This window comes from Myotis myotis, unplaced genomic scaffold (assembly GCF_014108235.1).
Source record: "Myotis myotis isolate mMyoMyo1 unplaced genomic scaffold, mMyoMyo1.p scaffold_m19_p_3, whole genome shotgun sequence".
NCBI lineage: Eukaryota > Metazoa > Chordata > Mammalia > Chiroptera > Vespertilionidae > Myotis > Myotis myotis.
In genome coordinates, this window is record NW_023416335.1 from 118,341,797 (window position 1) to 118,360,004 (window position 18,208).

Consider the following 18,208-nt stretch of genomic DNA (forward strand, 5'->3'; position numbering starts at 1 on the left):
GGTCTCTTAAGAACTGTCTAGAAGCTGCCGATAAACTTAGTAAGGCCCTCGAAAAGACTGGTGAGACCGCCGATAAATGTAGTGAGATCCTCAAGAAATCTAATGAGACCCTCGATGTTGTGATAAAGAACCAACTAGAAATTAAGCATACACTGACTGAAATAAAGAATATTATACAGACACCCAACAGCAGACCAGAGGAGCGCAAGAATCAAGTCAAAGATTCGAAATGCGAAGAAGCAAAAAACACCCAACTGGAAAAGCAAAATGAAAAAAGAATCCGAAAATATGAAGATAGTGTAAGGAGCCTCTGGGACAACTTCAAGCGCACCAACATCAGAATTATAGGGGTGCCAGAGGATGAGAGAGAGCAAGATATTGAAAACCTATTTAAAGAAATAATGACAGAAAACTTCCCCCACCTGGTGAAAGAAATAGACCTACAGGTCCAGGAAGCGCAGAGAACCCCAAACAAAAGGAATCCAAAGAGGACCACACCAAGACACATCATAATTAAAATGCCAAGAGCAAAAGACAAAGAGAGAATCTTAAAAGCAGCAAGAGAAAGAAACCCAGTTACCTACAAGGGAATACCCATACGACTGTCAGCTGATTTCTCAACAGAAACTTTGCAGGCCAGAAGGGAATGGCAAGAAATATTCAAAGTGATGAATACCAAGAACCTACAACCAAGATTACTTTATCCAGCAAAGCTATCATTCAGAACGGAAGGTCAGATAAAGAGCTTCACAGATAAGGAAAAGCTAAAGGAGTTCATCACCACCAAACCAGTATTATATGAAATGCTGAAAGGTATCCTTTGAGAAGAGGAAGAAGAAAAAAAAAGGTAAAGATACAAATTATGAACAACAAATATGCATCTATCAACAAGTGAATCTAAGAATCAAGTGAATAAATAATCTGGTGATCATAATAGAATCAGGGACATAGAAAGGGAATGGACTGACTATTCTTGGGGGGGAAAGGGGTGTGGGAGATGCGGGAAGAGACTGGACAAAAATCGTGCACCTATGGAAAAGGACAGTGGGTGGGGAGTGAGGGCGGAGGGTGGGGCGGGAGCTGGGAGGAGGGGAGTTATGGGGGGAAAAAAAGAGGAACAAATGTAATAATCTGAACAATAAAGATTTAATTAAAAAAAAAAAAAAGAATTTCTGTCCATCAGTGACACCATTGAGAGGAAACAGCAAAGCCATACAGTGAGAAAAATATTTACAGCGCAATAATGCACACAGAGCTCATAGTCAAGCTATATAGGGAGCTTCTAGAATTAACTTTTGTTAGAAGAAAATGGAAAAAGAGACTACACAGGCACTTCATAAAACAAAAATTTATAAAAAGATGCTAAACTGCTTTAGGCATTAGAAAAATACAAATTGAAACTACAATGAGAAACAACTACAAACTCCTCAGATTAGCTAGCAAACTGAAAAGAGCTGTTTTCACAGAAAGCAAAGCAGGGGAATGCTCATATACTGCAACCACTTAGTACAACCACTTTGGACACCTATTTGGCAGTATTTACTAAACAGTACATGTAACGCCCATGGCTCCCAAATTCTACTCTTTCTAATAGAAATTAGTATACTAAGAGTATGAATAAGAATATTCATTAAATAAAAACACAAACTAAATGAACATAGGCTGAATTAATAAATTAAAGCACATCTATTCAGTAAGTTACTTGCAATGACAATGAACTAACGACCGATACATTAAAAACGATGCTTCAGCACGGCCAATGTGGCTCAATGGTTGAGCATTGACCTATGAACCAGGAAATCACGGTTCCATTCCAGATCAGGGCACAAGCCTGGGTGTGGGATTGATCCCAATAGAGGGCATGGCATGCAGGAGGCAGTAAATCAATGATTCTCTCTCATTACTGATGTTTCTATTTCTCTCTCCCTCTCCCTTCCTCTCTGAAATCAATAATAATAATAATAATAATATATATTTAAAAATAATGCTTGAATCTCTCCAAAATAGTAATGAACAAAATAAGGCAACATAAAAAAATTCATTGTCTCCTTTCATTTCTATAAGCAAAGAGTAGTGGCTACTTTTGGGGAGGAGGAAGGGAAAAGTGATTAGGGGGAGATGTCTAAGGGGTGGGTAAAGTTCTATTGCTTAACTTAAATGAAGGCTACATAGATACTTGCTTTGGAAAAATTCATTGAGTAGCATATTTCTGTTTTAAGCACCCTTCTATATATGCTACACTGTACAATAAAAATAATCAGAAAAAATAATGTTCTCTTATCATTCTAAAACTCACTTTCACATCTGTAATTATGTTGCTTTCTTATTGCTGTTGTTGTGTCTTTTTTAAAAATTGTATTTGAGGGCCGAAACCGGTTTGGCTCAGTGGATAGAGCATCGGCCTGCGGACTGAAAGGTCCCAGGTTCGATTCCGGTCAAGGGCATGTACCTGGGTTGCGGGCACATCCCCAGTAGGAGGTGTGCAGGAGGCAGCTGATCGATGTTTCTCTCCCATCGATGTTTCTAACTCTCTATCTCTCTCTCCCTTCCTCTCTGTAAAAAATCAATAAAATATATGTTTAAAAATAAAATAAAATAAAATAAAAATTGTATTTGAGGGAGCATTTGCCCTTGCTCCCTCGCAAATGTCATCAGCCTGACTCAAATAAACCCATTAAAAAATCTCTTAGACGTTTCTTATGTCAGCATTTACTTGGCATTGTCGGCAAGATTCGAAAGAAGCCCACCCAGGACCATCCTGCAGACCTGGACTCAGTGTTAGGTACAAGAAAGGGCCCATTATGCCCCACCAGCTCCCTACTTTGCATTGGGTGAACTTGGGCGAGTCTCTTACAAAACCCCAGGCCTCCTTGTTATAAGTAGCAGGCCATGACTTTATCTGAGCTGTTCTTAGAAAATTCTTGAGGTAGATAAGGGTTGAGATAATCCAGGGAAAGGAAAAGAATGGGCTGCTGCTTTAATTGGATTGTTTACTGAGAGTGCACAAAATCGTTGGTGGTTAAATGAGAGACTGAATTATGAAAGAGAAAGGACACTTGCTTCCCCAACCTGAATTGTCAATGGGGTGATGATAGTAGTTCAGATCTCCGAATCCAGAGTGACAGAGATGGGTGCTGGGAGTTGTCCAGTGCAATAATGCAGCTAATCCTGGAGAAGATGGCAGGAGCCATGGGGAGAAGCAGAGGGCACTTGCAATGAGTTCACCCCAAAAGAGGAGCCCAAGAGAGGGGCCCAGGCCTTGGAAAGTGCCATGGTTCTGGCAGCATCCAGGAAGCTCTCAGAGGCCCTTGTTCAGGTATTGCTAGGTGACTAACAATCTTTGTTGTCTGATGAAAAATATCCATGCATTGGCTCATCTGGAGATGTGCACATAAGTGCTGGTTTTCCCTAGAAGTTTGTTCAGATTCTACAGATCTCAAAATTAACATGGGCAATAGGCCCCACAACAGTCAGCCTCCCATTCGTAACTAAGATAGTCATCATGAGGATTCTTTGGTACTTCTAAATTGATCTTTTGCATGCACAATTAGAAAAAACCGACTATAAAATTAGGCAGAATGCATGAAAAACATAAAACATACATATTGGTCGCTTGAAGCTTCAAAAAGAGGATTTATATAAATGGACCAACCTATGATATCATCCCAGGCAAGCTTAAAGGGGATTGCCAGAGACACACAGGGAGAAACTCAGCTGTGTTGCTTAAGGTGAGGGCCATCTTCCTGCATGGATGACAGGCACTACCTTTCCTGTGTTAAGCCCTCCCTCCATATGGCCAAATCTAAATCTGCTGTATCCCAATGGATTTACTAGCTCCACCCTGATGACTTCAAGACTCCACCCCACTGCAAAGTTTCACAGGCCCCAGGCTGATGGCTACTGGTCTTGGTGTACCCTGAGACTTTTGTTGAGTGGCCTCAAAGTGGTGCCAACTTTGAATTTGTATTAACATGGTGAACACCACTCACCCCTACCTGGTGACTCCCTGAGAACCTGCCTCATGAAACTTGTGTACCACCAATGGCTCTTTCAGTGGCTGAACCTAATGGGGGAAGCCAGAAGGTGACAGTGTGTCTCAGGGTGCCTTCAGCCTTTGCTGACCTGCCCCAGACCTGGCACAGACCCTACTGGGGAAAATTCCTCTTCATGGGGCCAGTCCCCACATAGCTTGTGGCCAATCTGTACACTAAGCCAGCCTGAGGGTCAACCCCACCCATTTATATGCTATTAAGGCTCAACCAGACAGGAGGGCACACATAACCCATACAAGGAACACTCTTGGAACACCCGACTTAGGGGATCAAGGAGACTGTGCCACTGGGCCCCAAAGGAAACAATTACATAAGGCCAACATACCAACACTGGGGGACATAGTAGATCTACCGTATACATAGAAACAAACACAGAGAGATAGCTAAAATGGGGAGACAAAGAAATGTGTCTCAAATGAAAGAACAGGAGATGGCCCCGGTGGCAGGGGGGGAGGGGTGGGGGAGGGGGACCTAAATAAAATGGAGGAAAGCAAAATACCAGATACAGAGTTCAAAACAGTGATTATAGGGATGCTAAAGAAAACTTAGTGAGAACTTCAACAGCATTAAAAAACACACAGAAATCATGAAAAAGAACCAATCAGAAATAAAGAATACAGTAACTGGAATGAAGAATACACTAGAAGTAGTCAACAGCAGATTAGGAATCAACATGCTGTATGAAAGTCTCCCACTGTGTGTGTGTTCGTTTTCCCTTTATGGTTCACTGAGAGGATCCAATCCGTGATTTGGAAGACCAAATAGCAAAAAACACCCAATAAGAGCAGCAAAAAGAAAAAAGAATAAAAAAATAAGAATAGTTTAAGGGACCTCTGGGACAACATCAAGTATAACATTTGTATCATGGGTGTACTAGAAGGAAAAGAGACATTAAGGGATTAAGAACCTATTTGAAGATATAATGGCTAAAATATTTCCTAACCTATTGAAGAAAAAAGGCACACAAGTCCAGGAAGTGCAGAGAGTCCCAAACACGATTAATCCCAAAATGCCCATATTAAGACACATCATAATTAAAACAAGAAAAGTTAAAGACAAAGAGATAATCTTAAAAGCATCAAGAGAAAAACAGTTACCTAGAAGAAAGCTCCCATAAAACTTTAAGCTGATTTTTTAATAGAAAATTTTCAAGCCAGAAGTGAACAGTATGAAATATTCAAAGTGATGAAAAGCAAGGGCCTACAACCAAGACTACTCTACCCAGCAACGCTATCATTTAAAATTGAAGGAGAAATAAAGATCTTCCCAGACAAGAAAAGCTAAAGATCTTCCAATAGCCACGATATGGAAGCAACCCAAGTGCCCATCAATAGATGATTAGATAAAGATGTGGTCCATAAATACAATGGAATAATACTCAGGTATAATAAAGAATGAAATCTTACCATTTTTGACAGTATGGATGGACCTACTACTATAAGTAAAATAAAATCAGACAGAAAAAGACAAATATCATATGATTTCACTTACATGCCAAATCTAAAATAAACAATCAAACAAAATAGAAACAGACTCATAGATACAGACTGAGGGTCGCCAGATCGGAGGAATGTTGGGGGCTAGGTCAAAAAGGTGAAGGTAGTAAGAAGTAAAAATTGGTAGTTACAAAATAGTCAAGAGGATGTAAAGTACAGCATAGGGAATGTAGTCAATAATCCTATATAATAAAAGCCTAATATGCTAAGTGTCCAGTCAACCGGTCAGCTCTTCAACCAATCAAAGTGTAATATGCTAATTATATGCTAAGGCCACTCAACCACTCGCTATGACATGCACTGATCACCAGGGGGGGCAGACAACCAGTAGGTTAGCTTGCTGCTGGAGTCCAGCTGATTGGGACTGAGTGAGACGGGCCGGACATGCCCTGAAGCCCTCCCGTGGTCCCTCCCTGACTGGCCAACCTCCCACGACTCTCCCCCTAGCCACAATCGTGCACTGGTGGGGTTCCTTGGCCTGGCCTGTGCCCTCTCGCAATCCAGGACCCCTTAGGGGGATGTTGGAGGAGAGTGGGCTTTGGCCTAATCCCACAAGGGGAGCATTGCTCAGCCAGAAGCCAGGCTCATGGCTGGCAAGCGCAGTGGCAGTGGTGGGAGCCTCTCCCGCCTCCACAGGCAGAGCTAAGGATGTCCAACTGCTGTCTTAGGCCCGCTCCCCCTAGGGAGTGGGCCTAAGCCATCAGTCAGACATTCCCCGAGGGCTCCCGGACTGTGAGAGGGTGCAGGCTGGGCTGAGGGACCCCTCTGAGTGCACAAATTTTGTGCACCAGGCCTCTAGTATTAGAGTAACTATGTATGGTGCCAGGTGAGTGCTTGATATATTGGGAGGTTCACTTTATAAATTATATAACTTGATTGTCTAACCACTCTGCTGTACACATAAAACTAATATAAAATAATATTGAATTAAGCTGCAATTGAAAAGTAAATAAAAAAGAAAGCACATAATCTAGTTAACAATCCTATAATCCAATTCCTACCCTGCTTTTTCACACCTCTATGTAATCTTCTCTAAATTCCTTCTTTAATTTAAAATGAATAAAAGAAGCTGGAAAACTTGGGAGCATTAGAGATCTTGCTCCTTGGCATCTGTCATCAGTTTGGCTCAAATAAACTCTTGAAAAATTCTCAAAAAATTTGGATTTGATGAAAGTTTGCCTATTTATTGCTCTTTTCAAAGATTCAGTTTTAAAGTTTATTAATATATTTTAAAGATATTTTATTTCTGCTTTTATTTTAATAAATACATTCCTTCATCCTTTGGGGTAATATGGCTGTTCTTTTTCCATTTATTAGTTGAATTATTATAAACTTAAAAAAATAAATTAATCTTGGCTCCAAATTTTCCTTTTTCATTGATTAGTAAAGCTCATAAATTTAAGATATTCTCTCTCTCTCTCTCTCTCATTTCTAAGTAGTCTGTAGCTTCAGCTCTGAGTTATTTAGAACACAATTAAGTGAATAGATTTTAGAGGGACTACTAATTTTATGGTTACTTTCTAATTTTTGCTGTATTGAAGTAAGAGAAATTTTAGAATTCATTGAAATTTTCTTTGTGACTTACATCTTGGCTAATTTTTGGAATGTTTCTGGGTGCTTAAAAAAGTAGTGTTGTTTTTTTTTGCTATTTATTGAGTACAGAGTTATTCAATTAGGCTTAATTATGTTATTTAGATGTCCTGTTTGGTCTGTCAGCTTCTATGTGCTGTATGGAAGTCTCCCCCTGTGTTGTGTTCATTTTCTCTTTATGGTTCTATCAGTGTCTGATATATTCCCAAATACATTGTTACATGCATGTGGTTTTATGATTGTTACATATTATTGATGGATTATATCTTTTATCAATATTGAACATCCTTCTTTCACCTGGAATTTTATTTCTTCTGATATTGCTTTTATTACATCTACATTTTTGGTAAGTACATGTGGTATTCTTTTTCTATTCTTTTATTTTATTCTCTTTAGGTTATTTTATTTTACTCTACCTATTATAAACAGGCTAGACTTCTTAAAGCCAACATTAGAATATCTATCTTTTAATAGAGAAATTTAATTTTTCGTGATTATTAATTTTTGTTCTTATTCCCACCATCTTAATTTATGTTCTAGTTTCCTTCCTTCCTTCCTTTCTTTTTCTTTCTTTCTTTCTTTCTTTCTTTCTTTCTTTCTTTCTTTCTTTCTTTCTTTCTTTCTTCTTCTTCCTTCCTTCCTTCCTTCCTTCCTTCCTTCCTTCCTTCCTTCCTTCCTCCTTCCTTCCTTCCTTCTTTCCTTTCCTTTCCTTTCCTTTCCTTTCCTTTCCTTTCCTTTCCTTTCCTTTCCTTTCCTTTCCTTTCCTTTCCTTTCCTTTCTCTTTCTTTCTTTCTTTCTTTCTTTCTTTCTTTCTTTCTTTCTTTCTTTCTTTCTCTCACTCTCTCTTTCTCTCTCTCCCTCCCTTCCTTCCCTTCTTTGCATCTGTGTCCTTTTGCTGAGTTGCAATAGTTTATGTGTGTGCATCCATTTTCCCCTCTAGTGGTTTAGAATGTACATATTACATTTTTTTCTTTGTAGTTGAATCCTATCTGCTTTCTTCCACTTAGGAAATTCTCAATATTTCTGGTTCACCAATAGCACCCTTTAATGTTTGCTTTTCTTCTTCCTAGTCCTGTTATGGTTTATTCTTTTAAAAATATCTCTGTCATCAAGGACTTGAGGAAAGGAGGGAAGATAGACCCATGTTCTTGCTCTGTCATCTGTGTCTAGTTCCCCTATTTAAATGTGGCATAGGCTAAAGTGTTGTTAAATTGCAGTTGACAGGGGCCCTTGTGTTCTCATAGCCACAGTCTGAGGGAGGGCTCTGTCATTTGATTGGAGACATTTAAGCAATAATGATACTTAGGCTTGGTCATGAAGAAAGGATGCTCTAGAACAGTGGTTCTCAACCTATGGGTCGCGACCCCTTTGGGGGTCGAACGACCCTTTCACAGGGGTCGCCTAAGACCATCAAAAAACACATATATAATTACATATTGTTTTTGTGATTAATCACTATGCTTTAATTATGTTCAATTTGTAACCATGAAAATACATCCTGCTTATCAGATATTTACATTACGATTCATAACAGTAGCAAAATTACAGTTATGAAGTAGCAATGAACATAATTTTATGGTTGGGGGTCACCACAACATGAGGAACTCTATTAAAGGGTCATGCATTAGGAAGGTTGAGAACCACTGCTCTAGAATATGGTGAAGGTGGGCTATCTGATAGAGAGAATCCCTGGATCCTCTGGAAAGGAACGCCAGGGCAATGACTAGAAATCATGTGGCCCAGGATAGGGTTAACAGTTCTCACCTCCCAGCCCTGGACTAGGTGGGGTCCCAGGGAGGTGATAAGAACCAAGGGGGCTGACAGGGTGGCTAGGAACCAGAGGAGGAGGAGAAGCTGCTGCAAGTGGCAAAAACGCGCTCACTCACAGGCAGGCAGGCATGAGAACCCTGCCCTCCGCAGCTACACCTGAGGATGGCTTTCCAAGAAGTAAAGGTGAGTGGCTGGCCTCACCGAGAGGAACCAAGCACATGGACATACCTACCCAACACAGCAATGGCACCGACATTGGCACCTGTATTTGTTTTATGAGGAAACTGAGGCTCAGAGAAGTTAGATTCTTACTCAGGGCCATAGAGCAAGTGTGTTGCAGGCTTGGCTTTCAGCCTGTTTAGCTTCCAAACCAGGGAGCTTTCAGTATTTGACTTTTGATCCCCTACTATTTTCAGGTGGTTACCAGCAGCTGTGCCCTGTCCATGGCTGCCTGATGGGAGGTTGTAAATAACAATGAAATGACTGCTTCCCAGTCCCTGGAGGGAGACCCAGCATCAGTTCACCCCCTGCCCACTCTCCTGGAGAGAGTCCCCTCTCGTTCTACATCCAGACTCTAGGGTGGCATCATGCTGCTGTTTCTGTGTGCACGGTCCTCAGAGACCCACCTGAAGAGGAGCAGCACAGCTTGGGGGAAGGTCTGAAAGTTGTTATTCCGGTTGATCTCTGTAGTGTCATTCAAGGCAATTTTCCCAAACACCTAAAAGGGGAGAGGAAAGGGATTCGGTGAAGCATGGACCAGGAGCACCCTAGTTCCCACACATCACTCAAAGGTCTCCTCAGGGTCAGCGCTGACCCTGGGACAGGCTGGCCTATAAACTGAGCAGAGTCTCCTCATGCAACCTGGCTGGGCCTCAACGGGGCAGGCACCTGCTTCCCTGTGTCAATGTAAGAAGAACCCATGGGCCCTCAGCAGAGGCCCGGTGGCCCGGTGGGCGCTGAGGCTGAGAACAGGCTCACTGGTTTTCAGAGGGGAGGGAACTGCACATTCTTAAGAATATTTTCTCTTAAAAACTTTATGAAGGAATAACTAACAAATATAATTGTATATATTTAGAGTGTACAATGTGTTGATGATTTGATGTACACACACACTATAGGATCATTACCAATATCAAGACAATTAGCATGCCTCATCTCACACAGTTAACAGTTTTTGGTGTAAGAACGCTTACGATCTGTCAGTAATGTCAAGGCTCCAATACTGTATTATTATTAACTATCATCACCATTAGATCATCAGAACTTATTGATGCCTTTGCCATTTCAGCTCCATATGCCCAAGCACACTTCCAAATTTCGTTCTTGGACTCTGGAATGATATGGAATAAGCAATCTGGGGCTTCGACAGATTTAATGCATCCTTGGAATCAGAGGCCTCCTCACCCCATCCCCCGAACTTTTAAAGCGATGCTTATCTTAGAAACTGCCACCCTTGATCAATGGCAAGGTAGCTCTTTTCATCTCAAAGGTTTTGGCCTATGAACCTTAGGGTCTTTCTGCAAAAACAAGCAGGAGAATCGTGCTCAAGGAGCTGCTGAGGAAAAGCTCCTGGCCAGGGTGCAGTGTGGGCTGGGTGTTCTTCTGGAACCCCAAGGCATGGCTGGAGAACTCGGGGCTTGGGGCAGGAGAAAGTGCAGTGGCACGGGTGGGGGGCCTGGGAACTGCTGTGTGTTTGATGGGGAGAGCCTGCTTCTCTCCCTCCCTCTCTCCTGAGTGACACTGATTGGGGATAGTTCTCAGGCCCTTCAGACCTGGGCAAAGGGAGGGATGCTGTCTGACACACCCTTCCTGCGGATTCCTAGAAGGGCCCATATCTCTTGAGCCCACTGCATAATTTGGAAACGTTTTTCTGAGCGCAGAACCCAGGCCTGGGAAAATGGGGAGAGAAACTCTCTGAGCTATGTATTCCACTCTTGGACATTCACCCTGCTACTTATAGGATACAATTTGGGGGGAAGTTCCAATTCCTGTGATATTTGGGCCTCAGAAGGTGAAAGAGAAGGGAGCAGGGTAGCCAGGAGCAGGGGGGAGGTGAGAAGGCAGAGGGCGTCAGGGAGTGTGGGGCTGGGAAAGCAGGGGACAGAGGAGCCGAGCACCAGGGAGCTCCTACCTGCATCCCGATCACAGCATAGATGAAGAACAGCATCACGATCAGAAGGGCCACGTAGGGCAGGGCCTGGAGGAAGCAAAAGACTTTGTGAGGCGGTGAAGACGGCAGGCTGGCTGGACCCCTTCCCAGGGCACGGCACCTGCCACCAGCAGATGCCTGGCATGGGGGGCATTTCCAGGAGTTCCATGGTTCTGGGCACCTGGGAGGAGGCCTGAGTGATGATACTGACCCTTCATTTTACTTGGTTTTAATCACCCGAAAAGCAGTGTAGTCTTGAGAAAAGCAGGTTGCAGAGTAAAGAAAATAGTGTGATATTACTTAGTAAAAACAATGACAAATGAGCAAAATGTCCTCTGAGGAGACGTGTCTTTGTTCAGCAAGGAGAAAGGCTCAGAGAACACACACCAAGGCTCCCCGGAGGCGCGGAGGAGGCGGCTCCCTCCCTTTCTTTGTATGGCTGTATGTTGTTCCACTAGTGGTAATAAAAACATTTTCTGAGGGAAACTTAACTAAAAGAAGTATGATGGGCTCAAATCCTATTTCTGCCACTCTCTAGCTATGAGAACCGGGGCATATTAACCTCGCTGAGCCTCGTTTTCTTCATCTGAAAACTGAGAAGAGCAACGATGACTTTGCGGGGCTTTTGTAGAGTTTAAATGATGTCAGGCTTACAAAACGTTTCGTGCATTGCCTTGCACTTGGGTTCCACACATTTTATTCACTCAAGATGCGCAGACCACGGAATTTTCCAGAGCTCCTGCCACTTCTGGGGAGGCCCCTGGGGAAATGCCCGGCCAGGTGCCCACAGACCACTAGATGGCACTGCGAGACCATGTGGACGCTAAGGGTCATCAGCGCTCCAGCTCCACAGTCCGGCCTCCCTCTTCACAGGCCCGGTGCCTCTTCCCAGCCCAGGAAACACGGGAGGCCTATATGGTCACCCACAGCTGTGGATCTCCAAAGGTGCCCGTTGGACAGGGTCAGCCCAGTCTGCTTTCCGAAGAATCCTCAGCTTCCCAGGGACTTAGAGTGGCTCAGGGTGGGTGGGGTGGCAGGGAGGGCCCGCTCCTCCTGAGGTGGGCAGTCAGCCTGGGCCGGCTAGGAGTGCAGCCAGGCTGGAGCCCTCCCTGTGGCCCGTCTTGGGCGGGGATGCTGACCCCAGGCAGGAGGCTCTCTGTGGAGGTGTGTATGCCTTTGGGGTGGGGTTCCAAAGCAAGCAGGTGCCTGATGGCAGTGCCACACCTGTCAGGGAGTCAGTGACCTGACAGGGCTTTGCTTAAAGCTAATAAAAGCCTTGCAGAGATGGCCAGAGGCAACTGTTATTCTGCTTTTACAGATGGAAAACAATGTTTGAGCCAAGAGAACTGATTCTATGTTGGGCAACCCTGTGCTCATTTGAGGTTCCATCTCTCCTCGAGAGCAGTGATGCCGGGTCCTGGAGAGTTTAGCCAAGTCCCTAAGTAGGAACAGCAGTCACTGCTGCAATGACAGAATTGGGGTCTTGGGGGTCATGATTTTCAAATTTGTTCCACCACAAAGTCCCTCTGTCTAATCAATTCTTGCAGAAAAATACATAAGTGAGAGAAGAAAGCAGAGCCGCCAAAACCGGTTTGGCTCAGTGGATAGAGCATCGGCCTCCGGACTGAAAGGTCCCAGGTTCGATTCCGGTCAAGGGCATGTACCTGGGTTGCGGGCACATCCCCAGTAGGAGATGTGCTGGAGGCAGCTGATCGATGTTTCTCTCTCATCGATGTTTCTAACTCTCTATCTCTCTCCCTTCCTCTCTGTAAAAAATCAATAAAATATTAAAAAAAAAAAAAAGAAAGCAGAGCCATTCAGCCCTCCTGGGCTTTCAGCCTTCCCCACCCAACCTCAGGGAGAACCGGGGACCCAGACATGCTTTTGAGAACCACAAACTGAGTCCAAGCGACTCATGTCAGACACGAGCAGGGGGAGTCCCGTGCAGCCCTGCAGCCCGGGAGAAGCGGAGGCCTCCTCCCGCCAGTGCTCAGGGCAGAGGTGGCTACCTGGAAGGACTTGATGAAGGTCCACAGCAGCGTCCGGATGCCCTCCCCACGGCTCAGCAGCTTGACCAGGCGCATGACCCGGAAGAGGCGGAAGAAGGTGATGGAGATGCGGGAGTTCTCCTCTGCATTCTGGAATCCATTGGCAACAGGAGGTGGTAGTTAACACAGCAACACGGAGGGGTGGGCGAGAGCGGGGTGGGCCCTGCTCCAGCAACACAGCCCTTGGCTGGGACAGACCAGCTCAGGGCGGGGTTGGCTGCACTAGTTCTCTCCCTGGCCACCGAGGGAAGGCAGTGCCCACCTTTTCCAGGTGGACAACCCAACCCTGAGGTCTCTGCAGAGCCAAGCTGTGCCCAGGCCCTGAGCCCATGTCCTTTTTCCTATTCTCCTGCTTCGCTTTCTTCCCGAGTCCTTGAGCGCCTGGGTGGGGCGACAGGAGCATCCCTGAGGAACTTCCATAGGCCCTGTGATCGAGGCGGGGCGCCAGCCTCTGAGGGCGCCCGGCCTCGGCCACGTGCTGAGAAAGCAGCGGCCTCCCTCCCGCCCAGCGTGACCGCGGGTCCTGCATCCTGAGGGGATGGGTTTGCAAGGTGGCCGGTGCATGTGGGCCCCTCCCAGCAGGGGGACGACTGCACTGGGGCCGGTGGGAAGCAGTGGGCTGCCCACTGCAAGAGCTGGCTCTCGGGCTCCTTAGGACTCCAGCACTTCTGTGTGTCAACTCCCACTGCTCACAGCGCCCGGCCCACATGGCTCTGGTGTTGCTTAGTGCTGGGCGAGTGTCTGCTTTACAGCCCTTGCCTTTTCTGGGGCTCTAAACCTGCCCCCCCCCCCCGCCCTACATCTCCTCCTCTGCCCGGGGCCTCTAGGAGGCACCCCCTCTCCAGGAGAGGTGGGGAAGGCAGTTGGAATGAGAGGACCAAGGGGTCCTGCTCAGGGCAGATCATCTTCTCAGGAGTCCTGGAGGGTGAAGGCAAGGGCAAGGGGAAGAAGGATGGAGCAGGCACAGCCGCTGAGGTGGGAATATGGCGCTGCACTGCTGGGGCTGCTGGCCGAGGGATCACTGGGCATCTTGAACCTGGAGGGTCCCAGGGCTTGGGCACAGGCTGGGGCAGGCTCAGGGGGGCAGGAAAGATTTCCCTGCCACCGTCTGCCTCCAGACCCAAGGCAAACATGGACTGACCCGCTGGCCCCTCCTCCTGCCACGCGGGCCTAAGAGCTGGGGTGGTGACCAGGCAGCCACTTGCCTGCTCCCAGAGCTAGTGCAGCTCACCCAGCCCTGTCGGCACCGGGAGAGAATGGACCCTGGGGCTTCCTGTTACTGTTCCCATCGCTGCCTCCCTCTGGGTCATCGCTGGGACCCTGTGTTGCCTCCCGGCTTCTCCACCCACATTTCCGGCTTGGTGCTTAGTCATTTTCAGGTGGGAGCCTCTCTGGCCCTCTCCATCCCCACATCCCATCAGCATGGTCGCCCTGCTCCCCCAGGCCCTGCGGCCTGTCCCGCTGACTGTCACTGACGTGGCTGCTGGCTCCAGAGGCCAGAGTAACCCAGAGACAGCCTTTACCCCTCCTGGAGGGATGCTCAGAAACCAGCAGGAAGTCCCTCTGGGTTTTGGACTCTCCATGCAGGGGAAGAGTCGCAGTATTTCTCCTACATCTAAGCCAGAGCCCTCCTCAGTCCCCTCAGGCAGGGCAGGCTGTGGGGGGAGCCGGGGAGGAGGGGCAGGCAGTGTCCTTGACTTGCCCCACCCTCTGCCCTGGGTGGATTCTGAAGTCTTTGATGCCCTTAATCTCTGCATTTCTAACACCCGTGTATCTACTTGAGATTCTATTTTCTTTCCTTAAACGAGGAGTATGCAGCAGAGGCTCGGGGTTTACAACAGCTGTCAGTGCCACCATGTTGGGGGAGGTGGGCAGAAGAAACAACAAGCTGAAGTGGGAACCTCAGTTGTGAGTGTCAAGAGTCTGGGAAGTTGTGCCACAGGGGCGTCTGCTTCTGACGGGTGAGGAAACGAAACCCAAGCCTGCAGTGTGGCTTCCAGCCTGGGACCAGGAGCCCCCCGGCTGCTGTAGTTTCCTGATGCTCTAGAGGGGGATACACACTCCGCGTGGACATGGCCACTTCTTCTAATAAACCAAACGACACTGCAATGAAGAAGCAGAGCCAGTGGCCGTCCCTGCGAAGTGGGGGGCAAGCCCAGGAGCAGCCCTGCCTCGGCCGCCTCCACCCGGCCTGGGGCGGCGTGTCAGGAAACACCACCAGCCCACCCAGCCTTGGCTTGTCTGCTGACTCGGGGTTCAGGGAATCACCCCACCACTAAATGTGTGACGATAGCTTTTCTGAGAAGGCTGTTCTAAGGAGACCTCAAAGTCACACCAGTGGCATCTCTATCACTTGAGCCCAAGTGAATCGGAGTGGTCCAGTCGAAGAGCTGAGCTTCTCCGCTTGCTGTGTGCTGCGGAAAAGTGGGTGGGGACAGCCCAATTTTAATGAGCTCAGGAATTTAGAAAATTCTACAGGTATGAAGCCACTGGAAATTCAGCCGCACTGTCAGAAACAAATCCCAGCTCAAACCTTCTGCTGTGGCCTTAAACTCAGCACAAAGGAGCCCAGTCCTTACAGAAACTCCATTAAAGGAAGAAAGTAACCGTCTGCCCTCCCACTTCCTGCTGGATCATCTCCTCGTCCCTCTTTCCCAGGAGGCCTTACCATGGAGACCTTCAAGCGTCTGCCCACCCCATTACTGCTGAGAACCCTGGGCAAACGCTCGAAGGCGCCCTGTGCAACATTCCCAGTCAGGTTAGGGCTAGCCCAGGGGTGGGCAAACTTTTTGACTCGAGGGCCACAATGGGTTCTTAAACTGGACTGGAGGGCCGGAACAAAAGCATGGATGGAGTGTTTGTGTGAACTAATATAAATTCAAAGTAAACATCGTTACATAAAAGGGTACGGTCTTTTTTTTTTTTTTTTTTTTTTTTAGTTTTATTCATTTCAAACGGGCCGGATCCGGCCCACAGTAGCTGCTAGAGGCTTAGCTAGTGGGTCTCAGGGTGTTTAACAGGAAATTGCCCTCGGGTCCAGTTCTCTCCCAGTGGCTCGTTAGACAGTCAAGATCACAGTGAATTATCACCCAAAGGAGAGTTCAGGGAGTGGGGAAGACACCATTACACAGACAGCACGTCACAGTTCCACGAGACCAGGCAGGCAAGGTGCAAGACGGACACGGTGGCCACATGCAGCAGGAGCCAGGCTGGGCTCTGGGAGACTCGGGGTCCAGTGGTAAGAGTGGGGGGTGTTAGAGGAGGTCACAGAAGCTCAGAGCGTGGTCTGGAGGGTTGGTCTTACCAGAGAGGGAGAGCATTGGGTATGTTCAGCTGGCTTTAAAGAAAGGCAGATAGAGATAAGCTGTAATGAGTCTCCAACGAAGAGATCGGCATTCTAGGTCTTGGCTAACACAGGAGCAACACAGTGGCAGGAGAGGGCAAAAGGAAACAAGTGACAGAAATACCAACCACAGGCCTGGCGGGTTCTGCACCGTGAGTGTGGGCTCTGCATTCGCTGGGCCTCACGTCTACCATCTCCGTCATGTATTAAATAGCTCACAACCAGTGCAAATGAGATCTGGACTCTGTGGATGGAGGTCTTTCTCTGACTGGCTTATTTCACTTAGCAAAGCCCACCACGTGTTCTAAGATAGCTTCACTCACTCTAGCTCTACCCCAGCATTGCCACTGAGGGAGCTGGCAAGCAATGGCCCCTCAGGTTTAGGGGGAGCCTGGGTTTTAATTCTCACTGTGGAGGGTCTAAAGACGTGGCCCTCACCTCCCTCCATAGCAGGGGCTAGTCCTCAGGCTGAGGCTCAGGTGGGAGGCAGTCCTGCTTAGCTACCAGTCTTCAGGTGTGAGAGCCTTGGCATGGCATGACCAGTGTGTGGAGCTGTTTTTGAAGTTGGGAAGCTCTGCGCACAATTTAAGATGTGGTTACTAACCCCCACGAAGCTGCTCTCACGGGTCTGACTGCTGAGCTCAGTTTGGGGCAGGGGCTGGGGAAAGCGGCATGCTGAGTGCCGCGCAGCTCTCTGCCCGGTTCGGAGCCTGGATCCCGAAGACGCCCCCACTCTCAGCACTAGAGCCGAGCGCCTGACTGATCTGACCTTCTGAGCTGTTAACTCTTTCTAGAAGGTCACGACTTTGCTTTCACCCTCACTTTCAGATGGATGCTCTTGTGTTTCTGTTTTTAAGATACATACATACGAACGTTGTAATGGATTTTTGAAGGATGAAAATGTGTACAACCAGACATTTGCTTGCAGACTTAAAACACTCCTTTGGCAACAAATTTGTCGGCAAGTTCCTTTTTCCCATAGCAAATTGGTGGGATGTTTTTTGGGGAAGGATGGAGATGCAGGGGGAGGCCAGGGAAGAATAGGGCAGGGATGCTCTCCAGCCTTCTGCAGAACACAGTCCCATCTCCATTCTGCTTCTGGAGGAGCACGAGCTGACGGTCAGTCCACAGACCTGGAAGCTGGGCTCACTAGAATTTGACTAGCAGGCTGCGATAGAACACGGACACACACACACACACACACACACACACACACACACACACACACACGGAGGGAAGTCAGGATGGCCAAGTGTTTGTGCACCTGTGTGAATGGTTCTGTGTTTCTGAGGCTTCAGCGAGGGAGTGTGAGGGTCATACAGAGGTCAATCTATTCTACTATGCCCAGGCATTAGGCAGAGTTCCCAGCAGGCTGGGTCCCCCCTGAAACCTCCGCCCCACCCCATTACTGCTAAGAACCCTGGGAAAAGCTTGAAGGTCCTCTGGGTCAATCCCATCCCAAACAGGACCAGAATGAAAACAACTTAGAGAACTCACCTGAGTCACCTGGTCACACTGAATAACCCCAGCCATTAAAAAATTTAAACTACTTGTTTTATTGTATTTTACTTTTTACACATGCAGAATGCTTCATTTGGGATATTTAAAGGTCTTTACTGTCTTTTTTTGGTTGAATTTTAGCCTTTTATAGCTCTTATTTAAGATCTATTCTATTTAAGTCATATTTTATTTCAAAAATGTAGTTTTAGGTCTGTTCTAATCACCTTGATCCTGTCTTGTTATTTTAATAATATGTATTG

General features: G+C 46.8%; 1 protein-coding gene across 11 annotated transcripts in view; it reads right to left on the minus strand.

Annotated features, from left to right (window-relative positions):
• CACNA1C (calcium voltage-gated channel subunit alpha1 C) overlaps positions 1–18,208 on the minus strand; it is a 698,738-nt gene that overhangs the window by 31,904 nt on the left and 648,626 nt on the right. For all 11 annotated transcript variants that reach the window (XM_036302132.1, XM_036302133.1, XM_036302134.1 and 8 more), the window contains 4 exons: positions 16,410–16,442; positions 13,067–13,195; positions 11,040–11,105; positions 9,535–9,626 (listed from right to left, as the gene is read on the minus strand). In XM_036302132.1, the coding sequence (XP_036158025.1) occupies positions 9,535–9,626; positions 11,040–11,105; positions 13,067–13,195; positions 16,410–16,442 (320 nt within the window). The remainder of the gene's footprint in view (positions 1–9,534; positions 9,627–11,039; positions 11,106–13,066; positions 13,196–16,409; positions 16,443–18,208) is intronic.